Source organism: Rhineura floridana, chromosome 1, assembly GCF_030035675.1.
Source record: "Rhineura floridana isolate rRhiFlo1 chromosome 1, rRhiFlo1.hap2, whole genome shotgun sequence".
Classification (NCBI taxonomy): Eukaryota; Metazoa; Chordata; class Lepidosauria; order Squamata; family Rhineuridae; genus Rhineura; species Rhineura floridana.
The window spans coordinates 152,655,152-152,674,250 of record NC_084480.1 but is presented as its reverse complement, the minus strand read 5'-3'; the positions used below and the strand labels follow the sequence as shown (position 1 = coordinate 152,674,250).

General features: G+C 42.5%; 1 protein-coding gene across 5 annotated transcripts in view; it reads left to right on the top strand.

The window, feature by feature from the left end:
- WDR3 (WD repeat domain 3) overlaps window positions 1–17,807 on the top strand; it is a 56,403-nt gene extending 38,596 nt beyond the window's left edge. For all 5 annotated transcript variants that reach the window (XM_061637860.1, XM_061637856.1, XM_061637852.1 and 2 more), the window contains exons 14-27: window positions 2,039–2,124; window positions 3,643–3,778; window positions 4,368–4,424; window positions 6,027–6,127; window positions 7,238–7,349; window positions 7,477–7,611; window positions 9,001–9,051; window positions 9,701–9,766; window positions 10,325–10,417; window positions 11,186–11,233; window positions 11,652–11,695; window positions 13,371–13,499; window positions 15,617–15,710; window positions 16,759–17,807. In XM_061637860.1, coding sequence (XP_061493844.1) covers window positions 2,039–2,124; window positions 3,643–3,778; window positions 4,368–4,424; window positions 6,027–6,127; window positions 7,238–7,349; window positions 7,477–7,611; window positions 9,001–9,051; window positions 9,701–9,766; window positions 10,325–10,417; window positions 11,186–11,233; window positions 11,652–11,695; window positions 13,371–13,499; window positions 15,617–15,710; window positions 16,759–16,914 — 1,308 coding nt within the window. In that variant the 3' untranslated portion in view covers window positions 16,915–17,807. The remainder of the gene's footprint in view (window positions 1–2,038; window positions 2,125–3,642; window positions 3,779–4,367; window positions 4,425–6,026; window positions 6,128–7,237; window positions 7,350–7,476; window positions 7,612–9,000; window positions 9,052–9,700; window positions 9,767–10,324; window positions 10,418–11,185; window positions 11,234–11,651; window positions 11,696–13,370; window positions 13,500–15,616; window positions 15,711–16,758) is intronic.
- The last annotated feature ends 1,292 nt before the right edge of the window (window positions 17,808–19,099 follow it).

Sequence of the window (19,099 nt, the reverse complement as noted above, 5' to 3'; positions counted from 1 at the left end):
GTTGTAAGTAACTTTGGGACTTTTTGTAGCGGGAAGTGATATATCTATCTGTTGGGGAAATTCTTTATAAACAAACAATAAGCAAAATATATTCTTTTATAAAGCTATAAAGGTTTATAACATTTTATTAGTTTAGTTTAACATTTAATAAGTTAGTAGCCAGCCAGAACCCTTTTCTTCTTGGAGCTGTCTTCCTTGGCTGTTTTGGTTTGTTTGGAACAGCTTGAACTCTAAACAATTATGATAACACTGAATAGACACTGAACATCTCTGAACGTCCTTGTGCTCACCAAGACGTAGGAAGGATTGCTTTAGCTGGAATGCTTAGCTCACTGTGAAAATGTACTTTTGTGTGAAGTACTGAACATAGCCAAATTCACTAGAACACGATGTGGAAAATACAGTACCTATGCAATGCCTATGCAAACACCTGTGCAATACTATAATGTCTATGTCATACTGATGTGTTAACTCCTGATTGGTAGATGCTAAAGTCTTTGCCCTGAAATATATAAAAACCCCAGGCAACCAGCGCTGTGTGGTAGTTCTCCACTCACTAAGAGGGAGACTGACCAAGCGTACACTTGTCATCCAATAAAGGCCTACCTTTTTGCTGCAAGCCTGTGTTCTTTGATTTTACTCAAGGACTCCCAGTCCAGTGAACTACAAAATTCCCCGTCCCCCGCTTCAACTAAGCATATTTATACTAACTTATAAAACAGCCTGATAAATTTCTGCTTTTGAAACTGCTGACATCTTCACATAATACTTGTTCACACCTTTATAAAGCACTACTGCATTGATGCCTACTCCTCTGCAGATATGGCCTTCAGGTGGCACATCTTGCAAAGGGTGGTTCGAGTCTGAGGCTGCTTTCACACTGCACTTTATTCCGTTATTCTGTTGATTTCTTACCTGGTAATTTGCGCATTATATTTAATCTTTCACATGACGCACAAGCTAGCTTCGGAATTCCAGTGGAATGTAGTGGAAGTAGCACTAATTTCCATGATAAATGATACCAGAAATAATCAGTTAGCGAGGTTGGGAACCTGGAAGATTGCAGGAGTTTTTTTGCTAGCTGCAGCCCCTCACATGACAGGCATCCCAGCATGCTGTGTGTTCCCACCCTTTGTTGCGCGGGGGGGGGGTTGCCTGACGAACGTTGTACCGGTATTCCGGCATCTGCACAGATAGCAGCAGCATTTCCCACACACACCCCTGTCTTGATACAACGAAAACAATTTAAAAAGTCAGATCCTAAAGGGAGAGGGCTTGCAAGGCGACGGGATGAGATCTTAGACCTCCTACACAGTGGAGAACAGTGTGCATGGGTGAGGGACGAAAACAAGCCGTGTGAAAGACAGTTGCACGAAATGCCGGTATCTCAGCTGAAAAAGCTGCTGTTCCTTAACACAACAGGTACTGCAGTGTGAAAGGGATTTTAGAAATTGGGACAGAAGCGCTACCTTTTTAATCCGTTAAACTAACTCAGTCAGCCCCATGTGTGAAAGCAGCCTGACAGTAGATCTTTTCCACCCAAGAGGATGGATTGCTGCTCTGCATCTGAAACATTAAAAGACTGCCCCATCCCAGAATCTTCCAGACACAGGAACATGTAGACTTACTGTAAATTTATGTTAATAGAGGTTCTGGGTCCCTTGAAGGACTATTGAAGGGGTCGGAGCCAGGACTGTGAAAGGGGTCAGTTCAGTTCACTAGTTCGGAAATAGCCCTGAGGATTTCCCTTTGTCTACCATTCTGTTAACTGTGAACCCAAACTACCTAGGTTTGGATCAGGAATGTATATAAGATACTTTGTTCTTTTTTTTCTCATGTTGTCTTCTGGTCAGAGGGGCCCCTGTTTTTTTAGCAGTTTGGAGAAAGGGAACTTCTTCTGGGGTCAGGAGTAAGTCTGGGTGGTGTTATTTCCTCCCAGTTCTCTCTGAGTACCAAAGGAGCTCCTTCCCAAATGTAAAAAGATTGCCCCACCTTGAAATGGAGATTTACACTGTCTTAATTTTCCTTTCTTCTACAGCGTGGCTTTGTTACAGGAGGTGCAGATAAGTGCGTCAAGTTCTGGGAATTTGAACTGGTGAAGGATAAGGACAGTGTCCAAAAGAGGTGAGATGTTTTTCAGGAAGTAAATACGATCTGAATTCTTCCTTTTGTTCTCACTGCCTTGGAGTGTAAGGTTCCTTTGGAAATCCAGGATTATGTCTTGTGCACATAAGACAGGCGTTTGTTGTGATTGGCAATATTGTGGGTGCCTGAAGCTTCATAACCAAGGTTTTGTGGCTGTGATGTTTGGAGGACTTTATCCCTTTAAAAATATGAATAGAAAAGGATATTTTATTTGGAAATCTTTCTTGAGAAATGTTTCTTGGACATCTTAAATACAGACTCTTTCAAATAAATATTGTATTTATAATGTACTTTCATATATTAATTCCCGCTCCCCTTGGTGTCCTGCACATCTGCATTAAACTAAATTCTTGCTAGCGCATTGTAGCATCTAATGTTCTCCTAGTTTGTAGTTCCTGGTAATCATTTTAACATTCCCAGTTCCTCTGTATGTTGCATATGAAGCTGACATACTGAATTAGTCTTTCCTTGGTCTTTCATGCCCAGTATGGTCCACTCCAGCCTCTAGAGGTTGTTGGATTCCCCATCAGCCCCGAGCAACATGGCCAATAATAAGGGAAAAGGCGAGTTATAGTCCAAACATCTGAAGGAGAACATGTTGAAAGAGTGGTCCATGCTGAGTGGGAGCAGTTCTCCAATTCATTGGGCATTTCCCTGCCCTTCCGGGATCTTCCATATGCAAAGCATGAGCTCTGTGACTGAGCTGTGATCCTTCACTGTAGTTGCTTTTCACTGATAAGCTTTAGGTTCCCTGGCATAACCTGTATGTGAGCAGACACCTGATACTTGTTTATTTGCATGTATGACCCTGCTGTGTTTAAATCAGTCTAGACCAGCCTTTCCCAACCAGTGTGCCTCCAGATGTTGTTGGACCACAACTCCCATCTTTCCTGACCATTGGCAATGCTGGCTGAGGCTGATGGGAGTTGTGGTCCAACAACATCTGGAGGCACACTGGTTGGGAAAGGCTGGTCTAGAGACTGATATCAGAGACGTCTTCTAGACTTGCCAATCTAATTATGTTTGAAACCTTAAGAATTTTGGACTACTCTTTGTTGCCCAGACCAAGGGTTTCCCAATTCATCGCGACTAATTCCCAGTGGGATATTGAAAACGTATTTATTGTAGTTAAATTTAATTTACCTGTCTACCAGATGTCTAGACTGCCCTTCATCACATATAATGAACTCAGTGGGTTGCTGGAAGTGATGCAGTCAGATTGTAACAAAACTGCAGCCTCTTGGCCTGGCTGGGGGGGAATAACATAAAAGGTCCTGGCTTTGTGGGCTGAGTTTAGCCCCACAGATAGTACTGGGTTTCTTCTCCTTGGGCACTAAAATAGAGGATGAGTTGGAAGAGGGTGGGGGCATGCTGAACCTCAGAGTGGGCACTGAACATTCATATTTGGGAGCTCCTTGCCTAAGAATTAGCACTGCGCACCTCACAAAGCTTTCTGAATATCCTGTGCTTATGCATTTTATGCTTATGCAATCCTAGGCTCTCTGTGAAGCAAACACGTGTCTTGCAGCTGGGTGAAGATGTTCTCTGTGTACGGTATAGCCCCAACCAAAAGCTTCTGGCTGTTGCTTTACTGGACTGCACTGTGAAAATATTCTATGCTGATACTCTCAAGGTAAAAAGCTCTCGTTCTGGCATTGTAGGTACAAAATTCTGGGGAGCAGTTGTTACCTGCTAATGGCCTGTTCCTTATATGATTGGTTTTCATCAAGAGAGCTTGACAAGTCCATTATTTTTCAGCATTCTGCAAACAAGGGTGCAAACTTGAAATAGAGTCTCCATGAGAATCTGTAGCAAAGGGAAGGGTCCATAGTGCTAGAACCAATGCTTTGCATACACAGGATCTCACGTTCCATTGCTGTATTTCCCTTTAGATGGATCAGATAGCAGGCGAGGTGAACGGCCCCCACTTGAGATCTTGGAGAGCTGCTGCCACTCAAACTACAAAATACTGGGCTAGAGGGACAAATATTCTGACCTGGGATAAGGGTGCTTCCAGTTTTCCTTCATGTGGCTAAGACCTGTAGTGCCACACGTGCCCATTGATTGGATGGTTTCTCTGTCACCCTAAATAAATCAAGTTCACATTTTGGAAAGGCAGCAGCTTTTGCCTGTAGGAAGATGGGAAAGGTCAAGGCACTTCTGCACGTTAATACACATTTTACATGTGTAACTGATATACATGCCTTCCTCTTTCTTCCTAGTTTTTTTTATCTCTCTATGGACACAAGTTGCCAGTGCTGTGCATGGACATCTCCTATGTAAGTATGTAATTTGTTGGAGATTTTGGCATTGTTCAATAATGGAATGGTATATGGCATTTCTTCTCCATTACGTACGTGTAACGTGGAGCCTTCTGATTAACAAAGTGGCCACTTAATAAAGGAATGACTTACATTCCCTTGACAGCTTTGGGAGAGAATGATTTGCAAATGTAGGCTTGGTAGCTTAACCCTTTCCTTCCTTGCTGGCTCCTTTTCTGCTGCCAACATTGACACACTTTATCTTGATTTTTTTAAACAGCTGCATTGTCTGCCAGCTTGTTTCTGGGCCCAATTCAAGGAGTTCGGTCTTGTATTTAGTCTTGCATGAATTAGACTCTATATATCTGAAAGGCCACTTCCTTCCCTGAAGACCCTTTTGGGTGTTGAGATCAGCAGAGGGTACCCTCTTGGTAGTTGCACTACCCTCAAGGGCTGGTGGCCCAGGAGAGGGCATTCTTTGTGGCAGCCCCTAAGCTGTGGACTTCGCTCACCCGCAGAGATGCACCAGACACCTTTACTGTACAATTTTAATCATGAGAGAGATTTTTAGGACCGTCTCTAGTTATGAATGTGATTTTATTTTAAACTGTTTTTAATAATGTATTTTATATTGTTGCGACCCACTCTGGGGCCTACTGGTGAAGGGCGGGTAATAAATTTAATAACAATATCATCATCTCAACCAACTCATCTTTTCCCAGATCACTGATAATCAGAGCAGGAATGGCTGTTTATCTTTACAAATGAAGAAGAAAATTGTTGTACAATTCTTTATCTTTGGCATGTGACCTCAGCTTGATTTTTATTTTTTTAAAAAAACATAAACCCCCAAACACCTGCTCATTTAAGACACACCAATTAATACACCAGTTGGTGTTTTTCTTCCCCTTTTGGCATTCATCATAGACTTAGAAAAACTTAAGAGCTTTTCTTAAATCACTGGATTTTATTCAGGATTCTGTCATTCTAAGTGTCACTCCTGAAGAGTTTCTCAGAATTCAGTAAGTCATATGTAGCCAGGAAAGAGGAAGAGAGGCCATTGTGATAAGCTTTGTTTTATTTACTTTCCATCGTATCTTCTCTCCTAGCTGAGTTCCTTTTGATTATTCTAGCCATTTATAGCTTGTTTTATCAGTCTGTAAGTAGAAAGCTTGCTTGGTAGAAGAATTTCTCTTTTCTCCGCCTCATTTACATCTTAAGTAGCTTTGTGGATCTAGGCTGGAAAACCTCTTTTCTGATACCAGAGTCAGTTTTCTAATACTGTCTGGGAAATTTATGTGCGGAAGAGTTCCTGTATTGGAACACTTCATGTGGCATAAATGGCTGGTGTAATGAAAAGCAGGAAGTAAACGCAGAGCCTACGTGCTGCTTAACTCCCCATAGTGATGCCCATGTTAGGTGCACTGAAATAAGACAGCTAGAGTTGGCCACCTGATAAAAAGAGTTAAAGGATGAATTTGCTTCGCTTACCTTGGAGCATAATGCAGGATCTTACCAGAACCAGAAAATTGTATATGTATTACTTGTACATGTAATAGATGGAAGCTGGGGACAATCATGCTCTCACACTGAGTTCCCTTTTATTTCTTTTTATTATAGGATGGGGCATTAATTGCAACTGGCTCTGCAGACAGAAATGTGAAGATTTGGGGCTTGGACTTCGGAGATTGTCACAGGTCTCTCTTTGCCCATGATGACAGGTAGGTAGATACCAAAGAATATCTAGATTCATGTCATGTGGCATTACTCCCTCAAAACTAGATTTCTGTGGGATTTCTAAAAGATGTCCACTACCATCAAAGCCCCTGTGGAGTTCCACATGTGGGATCATATTCTGTAGGCCCTAGGCTAGAAGATTCCTGAGTCTTCTAGTCTAGAGTCTGCAGATTGTGAGGTGCTCCTTCCTCTCTCATCAACTAACACTTTTTGGCATCAAGCACCTCAGTTGAAGGGCAGGGTAAGCCCCTCACCTTTGCAATTCTCTGTCTGTCATCTTTTGTTGGTGCCTCTGCTAGTTTAAGAGTAATAAACACTTGCGTTTAACCTTTGTTATGAGGTGTTTATCACCCTGCAGGGAGTGGGTTGTGTTTTGTGGCCTTGCATTTGTGGTGCTAAAGGGACTAAAAGTGTGAAGACTGCAGGGTAAGGTTGCCTATTCAGATAGTCGTTGCTTGTGCCTATGTGTTTTAGCATCTGTGTATGTGCAGGCCAGTTTGTGGGATCAGTTTTTGGCAAGAGAGCCCATAATGTTTCAGCCTGAGCTATTCCTTCAAGAAATCACACATTTTTCTAACCTTTTCTGTTTCCAAAACCTACAATTGTATGATTTACCTTGTGGAAAACAATTCAAAGAAAATTCTGGGTGATATGTAACTAAGTCATGCTCAGAATAGACTCATTTGATTTCAATAAATCTGCTCTCAGTATGACTAACATCGGATATCATCCATGGATATCAGTGGAGAAATCCCCAGTGCTGGTAGTGGTCTTAGTTTAATTCATACACATAATATTACATATACAATGGCTTGTGATGACCACAGCAGATGCTTTTTGGCTATTGTTGAGTGCTATTGCATGGCTACCTTTTAGGGCATGTGTTTCCTGTAAAAGCTCCTGCTGTAGCACCTGGGTCAGCGTCTCCTGAGGGAAGGAATATGCACAGAAGAACGGAAGGAAATCTTAGCTGCATGAGAAGTTCTGCATCTTCTTCCCTCTCTAAAATGGCCTTGGAGAATGTTATTGTGAATGTTGTGATCTGATATTCCATAGGTTCTCGTGTATAATGATTCCTTTCTCTTATTCCATAGTGTGATGTTTCTTCAGTTTGTACCCAGGTCCCACCTCTTCTTTACAGCAGGGAAGGACCACAGGATTAAACAATGGGATGCGGATAAGTTTGAGCACATCCAGACCTTGGAGGTAAAATATGAAAACTTGTGTGTTCACTGTTCTGGAAGCAGTGATTGCTCCTATTGATTGGTGGACACGCTGCATAATGATCTTCCCTTCTCCTCCCCCCCCCACTATCTACATATCTAATTTGTAGGGACATCACCAAGAAGTGTGGTGTTTGGCACTCAGTCCCAATGGAGACTACCTAGTGTCCTCCTCTCATGACAAATCATTGCGTCTCTGGGAACGGACAAGGGAGCCGCTTGTTCTGGAGGAGGAGAGGGAGACGGTAAGAAAAAGAGCATTATGTAAGAGACTTCCTTCAGTATCTATTCTTAATCTTGAGAGAAGTTCAGATTCCAGTTTTTGTGTTTCTTTTCCTTTGTTTAAAAATATAAATAAGTATGTCCATATATTGTGGTATTCTTTCCACGGATTTTTTAAAAGCTCCCTGTTTGTCTCTTGGTTCTCTGTGTCCTGGCTGCTGTTTGTGGCCTTATCTGTCACTTCATAGGGAAGGGTGTCAAGCTCTTGGCTTCACTGGAGGAAACTGCTACATTTCTATTTGTTTCTTTTATTTTTTAAAAAATCATTATCCTGCCAGTCAGTTTAAAATGCTCAGAGAGATGAGTGGTAGCACAAGTCAAGATAAAAAAACATTGTCAAAAAGACAGGAGGGTTCTCTGGGTACCTGGCTTTGTGCTTAAGGCACTATCCTTATGAAGGACAGCAATGCTGACTGGCATACAGAGATGTATCATAGAATCAAAGGGTTGGAAGAGATAGTGGAGGTCATCTAGTCCAACCCCCTGCTTAGTGCATGATCTGCAACAGATAAGTTGCCCAGCTGCTGCTTTGAAAATACCTCTAACAAAGGAGAGCTCAGCATCTTTTCAAGGCAGTCTGTGCCACTATGGAGGAGCTCTTACCATTAAGGTTCTTCCATTTAGCTGAAATCTGGTCCTTTCTATTTCTACCCATTGGTTCAAGTCCTGCCCCTGGAACAACAGAGAACAAGTCTGCTCCATCTTCTCTGTGACAGCCCTTCAGCTATTTGAAGATGGTTATCGTATCAGCCCATAATCTCCTCCAGTCTAAATACAGCTGGCTCTTTCAACTGTTCTCCATTGGACTGGGTTTCCAGATCCCCTTACCAGCCTGGTTGTCTTCCTCTGGACATGCACCAGTTTGTTAACGTCCTCCTTAAAATGTGGCATCCAGAATGCAGTACTCCAGATGTGGCCTGATCAGAGCAGAATAGAGTGGAACTGTTTCTTCCCTTGCTCTGGATGCTGAGTGTCTGTTAATGCAGCCTAAGGTGGCAATACCCATGTTTAGCAGCTACATTGCACTGCTGGCTCCTGTTCACCTTGTGATCAACTAAGACATCTAGATCCTCTTCATGTGTTTTGTTGTCGTGAGGTCTTCTTCATCACCTAAGCCTCTGGTCAGATTTTGTCCAAATGGATGCCACCACAGAAAAGGGCATGTTTCTTGGTGCTGTAAGCATTACCTCCCGAAGTGATGCGTGTGATCATGACACTCATCTGAAAGTCTCAGAGCTGTGGGGGAGGAGATGCATATGGGAAAATGTGCTGCTTCAGGTATTCAGAATCTGACAGAGTTGTGTTTCAGTGTGCTTGCCAGTGCGGACAAACTGAATTACTTTTCTTTGCAGCAAAGAGAAATGGAGTATGAAGATAGTATAGCGAAGGAAGACCAGCCTGTGGTAAGTAACATCTGTTTGAACTTTAGCATCTTGGTGCTCCCAAGGCTTCTGGTAAGCAGTGGAGTTCCTTGGGAGTCTCAAGATGCTGCTCTCTAGCTACAATGGAAAGTCAGGACATCTCAGTATATTGGGAGATGTCATATATGCCAACTCACACTTCCTTGCTGTGTTCATCCTTCACATTTCAGTTGCATGTTTTGGGTGAGTGATTAAATTGAAACCAGAGATCACTCAAAAACTTGCTATAACTTCTGTACATTCATTTAATTGACTAAATTAAACATCACTTCTATTTTTAACTAGAATTTTCACTTAATCTGCTTTCCAGGCATAACACTTAAAGTGCCTGAAGTGTTCTAAGCATCACTGTACGTGTATTAAAAAATAATTCCACCACTGCCCACCTATTGTTGTTTTTATATGCCTCATATCACTGAGTTTATCACTGCTCCCCTGCCCATAGAGGAGGGAGACACATTTGCACTGTACTGTTACAGGAAACTGAGACCAGTTAACAGTTTCTGGCCTGTTACCATTCAAATCCAAAACAGACCTATATGGATATCCTGAGGCAAACGGGAGATAAAACTGCAGCAGCCATCATGAAGTTGCAGGGTGGGGTGACACCATTTTTTTTGTTTCTTTTCAGGTTGCTGGGGAGACTCAGGGAGAGGCTGGATTAGCAGGAAAGAAGACTATTGAAACTGTCAAGGCAGTAAGTTTGAATCCTTCATGATGGGCACTCACTGTAGTAGAGAGGAGAAAATGTAACTTTAACCTTCTCTCTTTACAAATAAATGCAAATTTTCTTTGAATGTTCTGTTTAAAGCTTTCGTTATACTCCTTGGAGACGTAAGGAATCACAGATTTTATATTGCATTAGCATACGTTCCATCTACCTCAGCAGGCTTCAGTGAGAGATGGGAATTGCTTATAACATGCAAGTCATGTCTTCTGTGGCAGAGACTTATTGTTGATCTTTGCAGAAACCCACTTGATGACCATCAGCCTGATTTTTCTAGCAGTTGTACAGCCGAGGGGGAAATGGCAGCACTTTCTCAGCCATGTGTTACAGTTCGTCTTGTTTCAGTGGCACTTAACGCCGCAAGAGCTACGGCAGTCAGCCCCCATCCTACCCCCTGCCACTTGGAGGGTCAAAATATGTTTGTTGCAGCACCTTATGTATAATCACGGTGATGTGCAATGATCTATTCCACATTATATCAGCACCTTCATCTTGTTCAGCTGCTAATGTCCTGTTTTGTGTCTGTAGGCTGAGCGGATCATGGAAGCCATTGAGCTGTACAGAGAGGAGACTGCTAAGCAGGAAGAGCATAAAGCTATCTGTAGAGCTGCTGGAAAAGAGGTGGGAAGGAGTTATAGTCTGTGTTATGTTCAGTGCAGCATGACCCAGATCTGAACAGTTTCTTTCTCAAAATGTTTAAAAGATCAAAGAGAAGGAGATCAAAACCTAGCAGGTTTATTCAGTTGATCTAGCTGTGATTGATGCATGACGTGCAGTTGACCTTGCCGTTTTTTTTCTAGTTCCCTGTGCTAAACTGCAGAAAGTTCACCTTGTTGGAGCAATATGGGTTTGGGTGCCTTGTATGGTTGCAAGAATTGGAGAATAGGTGGGTCAAAGAGCAATTCCTGATTTGAGGAAGAGAGCTTCAGGAGTAGCCCATTCAGGTTGCACTGGAAGTTGGGAGAGGATGTATTCTAAGTGACCCAGAACTCAAGGGGAAAGATAAGATATACATTCAGGTACATAACTGACATAGTGGATTTCAGAATCCAAAACAAAAACAATCAGTAAAAACAAATAAAATTACAATATTAAAATCACTTTTGAAATTAAAAGGCCTAGGAAAATAGAATGGAGTTTGGACTACCTTTATACCAAGGTCATATTTAGGATTGTTGTGATCTTAGAGATAAGGGAGGAAGAACAGGTTGGATTTGGAAATTGGGCTCAGAAAGGGAAAAGAGGAGACATAGGGAGGAAGTTAATGCTGCTAAAATAATCTCAAAACCAGTCATCTTCCTTGAATTTCCTAACGTAATTTAGTAGGCCATCTATTGTGTCTGTCTACAAAGAGAAATGTGCCTGACTTCCAACATTTTCTGCCTGCAGGTTCCTCTTCCTATAAATCCAATTCTCCGGGCATATGGCAATATATCAGTAAGTGTGATGTGTGGCCACCTTCTGGAATTTTAATATATGGCATTAGAGTAGATCCTGTCTTCCAGATTGTGTGTGATGCTGATGAGTGGAGAAGGTGGGGGGAGTTGTCATTGGTTGGGGTATTTATGTTTTGATCAGTTTGACTTCGTCTGTGTTTCTGTTGCCACATGTTTTGATAAATATACTTTGCTAAGGAACTGAGATATTGATTCTGGCTTCCTAGCCTGACTGACCAGCTCCCTGGGTGGGAGTGGGATTCTTTGAAGAGCCAAAGAACTTGGCTCTCCAATGAAATTCACAGTAAGATTTTTCTGCTTTTTTGCTGAATGGAACTGAGGTGCGTATTTTTCCATAAGGAACTTCAGCTGACCCACCAGAGCTAACAGTGGAATAAACTCTTGCCCTTTTCTTGCAGCCTTCTGCTTATGTACTAGATGTCCTCAAGAAGGTGAAGTCAAGGTGAGTATCAGGAAGCTTCTTGCTGTCAAAGGCTTGTAGGACCTGTAGGAGCTGCTGAGGTAGGAAATAAGATGGTTACAGCAAAGTTGTGAGCCCTCTGTGCTAAGAATCTATGCAGTTTCTTCAAACTTGAAAGCACTTTTTGCTTTAACATAGCTTGCTCTAATACAATATTTTAATTTGAGTACAATCTGGAAAATAACATCTGCAGACCTAGGAAGGTTCTGAGAATGTACAGGTCACACAATCCTTGACTACTGGGATTTTAAACCTTATAGCATCAGTCGTGACTGGTGGTGGGGACCAAAGTCAGGGCTCTGCACCGGGGGCTTTTGACTAGAGATGGCAGGTTTATGAGGCCTCCAATTCAAAGCACTCCATTCATAGTCTCCAGAACTTCTATAGATGCTCATTTTGTGTCCTGATGCTTCATCCTGCAGCCATATGATTTAGAAACCGGCCAGTCCTCCTTACCCCAAGGTAGCTAAGCTCATATGTGCTCATATCTTTCAAAACGTTGAATAACTTAAAAGTTCTTTTCACACATTGCTCTTTTGAGCACTGTTGGAGTTTGAGGTTCCCAGACGTCATACTCTGCTTCAAAGTATAAAGTGCAGGCGTTAGGAACACAGGAAGTTGCATTATATTGAGTCAGGACAATATGCAATAAAGGGCCCTATGTATGAAAAACAATCAGCAAAAAAGACCTACATTCCTGTCTTATCATGGGAAGGGTGAATGACAATTTTTTGTCAAAAAAAAAAATTGTCTTGGAGAACAGCCTCTCAACAAAAGAAAACTTACTAGCTGTTGATACACAAGAGGAATTATTTGGACATGTTCTCCAAACAAGATTGTTTAGAAAACCTTTCCCAAGGATTTAGGATTAACGAGGACATATTTGAAAAATGCTTATGGTTGAAACGGATCTATAATTAGTTGTTCTGTAGTATTATAGTCCTTTTTGTATTATTGCTCATTGCCCTTTTTGTATGTTTTTTGTAGTACATTACTAGTATATTTTCATATTTGCGGATCTTTTTGCTGATTGTATTTTATATTGAATTAGACCGTTGGTTGATCTAGCTCAGTACTGTCTCCACTGACTGGCAGGGGCTCTCCAGGGTTTCAGATAGGAGTCTTTGCCAGCCCTGCCTGGAGATGCTGGGGACTGAACCTGGGACCTCCTAGACACAAAGTCGATGTTCTGCCACTGAGCTATGGCCCTTCCCCTTTGTGAGATTGGCACTTGGGAGTATATTTAATGTGACTTACGACTGTTTTGCAAAATGGACCATTATTGAAGTTGCTGCTTGCTGCAGAAAGATGCCATGCTACCTTTCTGTCTTGGGAGTTGATTGCAGTCAGTCTTGCTGTGAAAAGACAGGGAGTTTGTGTCCTGATGGAGCTGAGGTTAGAAATTGCAACAAGTGAAATTAAGCCTATCCAGGTGACCCTTGCTTTGTTCATTGATCAGATGAATTTCTTTCCCTGGAAAGTAGGCAGTAACAGTGCCATGTGACTATTCAAAATGTCTTTCATAGCTTAGGCGTCTGGCGCAAGCTGTTTTGTCTGCTATCTTTCTACTTGAGGCATCTGTGATAGGAGCTGCTGTAAAAACTTAATGTCTGGGGTGGGAGGATGTTGCAGTCTTACTCTCTTCTCTTTATCACAGCGAGTTGGAAGAATCTCTGTTGGTGCTGCCGTTTTCATATGTGCCTGACCTTCTGGAGCTCTTCAATCAGTATCTCCAGTTGGGCTCAGACGTAGAGCTGCTCTGCCGGGCTCTCCTGTTTCTGCTCAGGTAAACCTCATGGCTGAAGAGAATGCAGGGAAGCTTCATGGTTTTCAAGTTGGTCATCACTAGCCCAGTGCCTTGGTGTAAGCCTATGTATGAATGGTTCTAACGAAAAGGCAATTGAGGTACTACCTTTTATTATTTTTAAAGGATAGGCTTACCGCTTACTACTTCCAGCGGCATTCACTTTATTAATAGGCAAGTATCTGAAATCAGGTATCAAAATGATGACAACCACTGCTCCACAGGCTTTCTCTTTTGTTTATTCCAAAGTAATTTCCAGATGGGCAGTAAACGGAGTTATAAAAGAGCATGCACTCCTTAATTCTTTCAGCCCCTTTATAGGGAGAAAAAGTCACAGTCTGTATAGGCCCAGGCTTAATAAAATTGGACGTCTGGGTGAATTGTTCTGCTATCTCTCAGTCAGTTGTTCCCTGACAATTGATCAGTATTAAAATAGCCTTAGGAGAATGCCCAGGAGGGTTAAAGGGACTTTGAAAAACTTTGTATTTCTCCATCAGATTGGTTAGTTAACCCTTTTATTAAACCTGGTGCCCCCAACATGGTGCCTCTGAGCACAACAGTACTCATGAAAACCTCCCCTGGCACCCACGAAGCCTCTCCGTTCCCTGCCGCTCTTTGCCAGGACTTAACCGTTTCCCCTCTCTTTGGAAGTATGGAGGGAACTCTGCCTTTAAAATAGCGAAGAGGTGAGAAAGTGGAAGGTGTGTTGCTCATTCTCACTTCAACTTTTAAGTCTAGTTTTCCAGCTGAGTTTGGTGCCCAAGAAGGCAGCAGAGTGACCAGGAGGGATAGCAAAGAAAGAGGGGGAGGACTGACCTGACCAAAAGGAATGGAACAACAGTGTGTGTGTGTTCTCTTGGGGATCTGGAGGTCTGTTTTTCTTTGTCTCTCCTCTTCTGGCGGTCTGCTTTTTTAAAAAAATTCCCCTGTTCTATCTCCTTGGGGATTTGCTTTTTTATTTTTCTCCTCACCCCATTCCTCTTGGGGGGGGTGTACTTGTTGCTTTTCCCCATCTCTTTTCTTTTGAGGGTCTGTTTATTTCCATCCCCTCTTCTCTGAAGAATATGGTTGGTTGTTTCCTCCTCCCATCTGGCCTGTCTTGCCTGCCTGCCTCCCTTCCAACACCCAGGAAGCACCCACATGGAGCATGAGCAGGTGGGGGGCATTTCTAGCAATTTGAAACTCAGCGTGCCTGCCATGACAGCCATTTTTGACTGGCAAAGCCCTCCTTCCTGCCAGCGGCACATTTGTGGTGATGCCCACATTTTCTGAAGATTCCAAATGTACCTATGGCTCCAGAAAAGCTGAGGGGCCCCTGCTTTAAACCCGAAGAAGCCTGGCTTGTGTAGACTTAGTCCAAAGTGTGTCGCAGAAGGCTGGCTTGCTACACATGCAGATGTAAGGTTTCCAGGGCCATAGTTACAACTCCCTTGTACATAGCTTGGCAGGTTCTTTCAGGTCTAGTTGATAAGTATTACCAGGACATTTATATGAGACAGTGTTGGTTAGATATTTACTGAGCAATGGAGAACCTATGGTCCTCTAGATGTTTTTGGACTTCAACTCCCATTTGTTTCAGCCAGAATAGCCAATTCTGGAGATAATAGTCCCAACATCTGGGGGCCCACAGGTTCCCCATCACTGATCTACTTTGTTCTCTGGGTGGAATGTGGTTGAACTCAGTCTCTAATTTGTATGAGAGAGTATTTTCCATGGCTAAAGTCTGCTGGAGTCAGTTCTCCACCATTTTTTTCCTTTTATAGTCTACTATTGTAGTCTTTCTGGAATATCGTTGTATTGAGGTAGGACCAAATACAATGAGGTTCAAGCAACACTGCAACAGTGAGCACTTTTTCACAAGTCACAAACATTCAATTAAAATGGCTGCCCTTTGCTTTAACAGTCTTGCACACTTTAAATTGAAAGTTATGTTTAGGCTGAAGATATTTTTAAGAGATCAAAGCGTTGTTTGACACCCAAGGTACCTTTCTTACTGATGTAATCAGATGGCCAGAAAAGAGTAGATCTCATGGATTAGCAAGAAATCAGAACTTGGCATCCTGATAGTTTGTTGGATTTCTCCCCCCCCCAATACCCAGGATTCACTTTGGGCGGATTACAACCAATCAGCTTCTTGTTAACGTGATGGAGAATCTGAAGAAAACCACCATCTCTAAAGTCAGCCAAGTGAGGGTAAGTGTGCATCTCTGGAATGTGACTGGGAGAGTTCGTAAAGGATGCATGTTTTGGATGCCTGCCAACTTCACCCAAGCTCTGCTGCCCCTTGATCACTCTTTCTGTGGTTGTAAGGGGGTGGGATAGCAAGCAAGCCAGTTATGAGTATCTCACATACAGTATCATCCACCTCTCCTTATGGATCTTAGTAGTCAATATTTATATTCATTATAATGATTTCATTATTATAGTTTTAAGTTCATATAGTTTTCCTAATTGTTCCAGTGTACTCTGTTTGGTCTGTTCACTTGTGTTAGCAGCAATACATTATGTGTCAAACTGCGCCACAGGGTCAGAGTGTATGGTTGTGTTGGGAGAATCATTGAAAAAGGCCTCTGTAGCAAACAATCCCCATCCTGGCTAGAATATTTGCAAGGACGAGTCTTGTGAGACCACTGGCAATGGCTGCTGCTACAGTCCGTAAGCTGGAGGCTCATGATTGAAGCGGGGGCCACCATGTTTGAAAGTATTCACCACAGAACATGCTTCCATCACAACATTATGGCATGAAAAATGTAGCATTTGCAAATGTTACAATTAGGAGACATCACTGGCCTTGAAAGCTGCTTCAGGACTATCTACATTGTGACTGTAACACGTGTGTTCTAAGCCCCTATATAACAGGGTTAAGAGCGTGGACTGGGGAATCTCACCTCAATCTTGAACACACTAAGTAGCCTTTTGCAAGCTGCTATTTTTTCCAGACTTGGAGCCCCGTCTGTAGTTAAATGAGAATGTTTGAATACCTTATTGGGTGGTTGTAAGGATTACTGAGACAGTGTCATAGAATTGTAGAATTGGAAGGGGGGCCTATAAGGCCATTGAGTACAACCCCTCCTCAATGCAGGAATCCAAATTAAAGCATACAAACAAGGTTTGATTTGGTAAAGTAGCTTAAATATGTTAGAATGGCAGGAACAGAACCTGGTAAATAGTATCAAAATATTGCCAGTACGCCCTCTTCCTGCTTCTTTCTCACCTAGGCGTGCTTATGTTCTGTCTACAGGATGTGCTAGGATTTAATATGGCTGGTCTCCAGTTCCTAAAGAAAGAAATTGAGGCCAAAGATGAAGTGACTTTTTTTGCTGATGCTACTGATCGGTTTGAGGAGAAAAAGAGGAAGCGAAGGAAGAAGCAGAAGATGATTCTTGCAGTGGTCTAATTGAGGCATTCTTGGATTTGTCGCTCCAGGAGAATACTAGGGTGCTCTCTCCATTACAGAGCAATGCTATGGAACTCAAGAGTTTGGGATGGGGTGAGAAGTTCTGTGGAAGTTAAATAGAGCTGTGCCAAACTTTTGCCCACCAAAGGGTTGGATTGGAGGGGGCCATGACTGCATCCCCCGCCCTTCGCTTACATTTCACCTACTGTTAGCTGCTGCTGCTGCTTCCCTTGAACTGTGGCTTTGGTACTTTTTAAATACCAGGGCAAGGAGATGCCTAATTGGGACCTGCATAGGCAATGTGGTGACCTTGCAGTCAAATAGGCCACCATTATCGCCATTTTGCCAAGCGCTCCCCCTCCCTCATCAAAATTTGGTAGGGGTGTGTTACACCTTTCACAAAATGTAGTTGTTTGGCTAAGCCCTAGATTTGAAACATCTAAAGTCTTTTCAGCCTTTAAGAGGAAGAAACAGATACATTATCTATAGTGGTTGAACTTGTTTCCTTTGAGGTTTACTAAACTAAAGTTCACAAGAGTTCTAGAAATAAAAAAATCCCTCACATGGGTCTTGTTTGCTGTCAGAATGTGCCCATCAAGTGAGGTGTGTGATGTAGAAGGGAGCCTTAGACTTTGTTAGATCCTGTAATATGCCCATATTCCAAATGCAAAGCAATGGCTAAATTCTAGTGTTTGCTCTCACACCACTTGGCTTTTGAATGGAAAGAAAGTTCTAAGGGGGAAAGGAAAGGATAGGATGTTGCGGTTCTCCTTGATATGTCTTGGGTGTTCAATACATTTTCAGTCTGGTAATGTAGCAAATACCTCAAAGTTTATATTGTCTATTGTGTATTAAACTGCAGAAATGTGTGCAAATTTGTTTGCGGAACCAAACGTTTCCTCTCAGCGCTCACTCTTTTTTTAGGCCAAGGATTGCCAATCTGGTGCCTGTGGATGCTGGTTTGGTGACTCTTCTGTGGAGTTTTAATTTCTAACGTATTATTTCCCAACAAAATGTCATGGTACATTAGATTACATTGATTACAAATTGATTATAAATACAAAGAAAGCGTATGAACCTAACATTACTATACAAGAAAAAAAATTGTTCATGTTCAGTAAAGCCTTGACCCTTGTGTAGATCGTGACCTGGGAATGGCAGAGCAGTTGCTAGAGCTTGAAGGGCCCTGCTCCCTTGCACTCTGGTTGGTTTGAAAGGATGACTGCAGGGGCGGCTTCCTTACTCACGTTGTGGCCCATCCTACTTGCTTATCTGTTGCCCACTGGCCATGTAGAGCTGGGGACGGGCACTTGGAGGGGTTTTCATGTGTGACTGAGAAGGAACAGATGTTCTTACTGTAAATGGTGTTGCTTCAAGGATGACGAGGTCTCCAAGCAGGTAGCATAGCTCCTCCTAGAGCTCAAAGACAGGAAACATTTCAGCAAATACTTTGCTCCTCCCTTCTTGTTGAGGCTCAGTCCCATTTCATGGAAAAGCAATCGAGAGCAGCCTCTACATAAAACAACTCAAAGAAGTGCAGAGAAAAAACATAGCACACGAACAACGTGTAACCATACAACATGTGTTAGAAACAAAGTCAATGTAATTATATATCTTCATTGGTTGTACACCGGCCAGAGAGCTTTGCTATGGGCGGTATAAAAATTGAATTAAATAAATAAAATAAATAAAACTGACCAACAACAAGGAAAGATATAGTGAAAAAGGCACCACGGCACTCACTGACACAAAGACTACTTTGAAGGAATCAATTCTTAAAAGAACTGAGCCCATATGCTCAAAAGGAGGCTTCTGTAAGGAAGAGAGAATAGTATGGAGGTTCCAGCTGGGAAAACAATGGTGGACTGATGGCTGCAGCCATCATTGGGTGAGAACCAAGTGGCTCAGAAGGTGACATCTGTAGAACTGAAGATAGGGCTGATGCTTGCCTCTTCAATGTATTATGGTGCAAGCCCATCTGTAAACCTTTGTAGGAAATACATTGGCTGTGGTAGCTGACTCGGGAATAGTGCTGTGTGGTTCACACCATGAGAATGCAGCCCATATACTCTGATAAATGAATAGTAGAAGGGTGTCTTGTTGCTAAGATGGTCTCTGCTACTATGGATGGAAGGCCCAAATCCTGCAGTCACTTGCGCTAAATTTCGAAGCAGTCAGCTGGAGC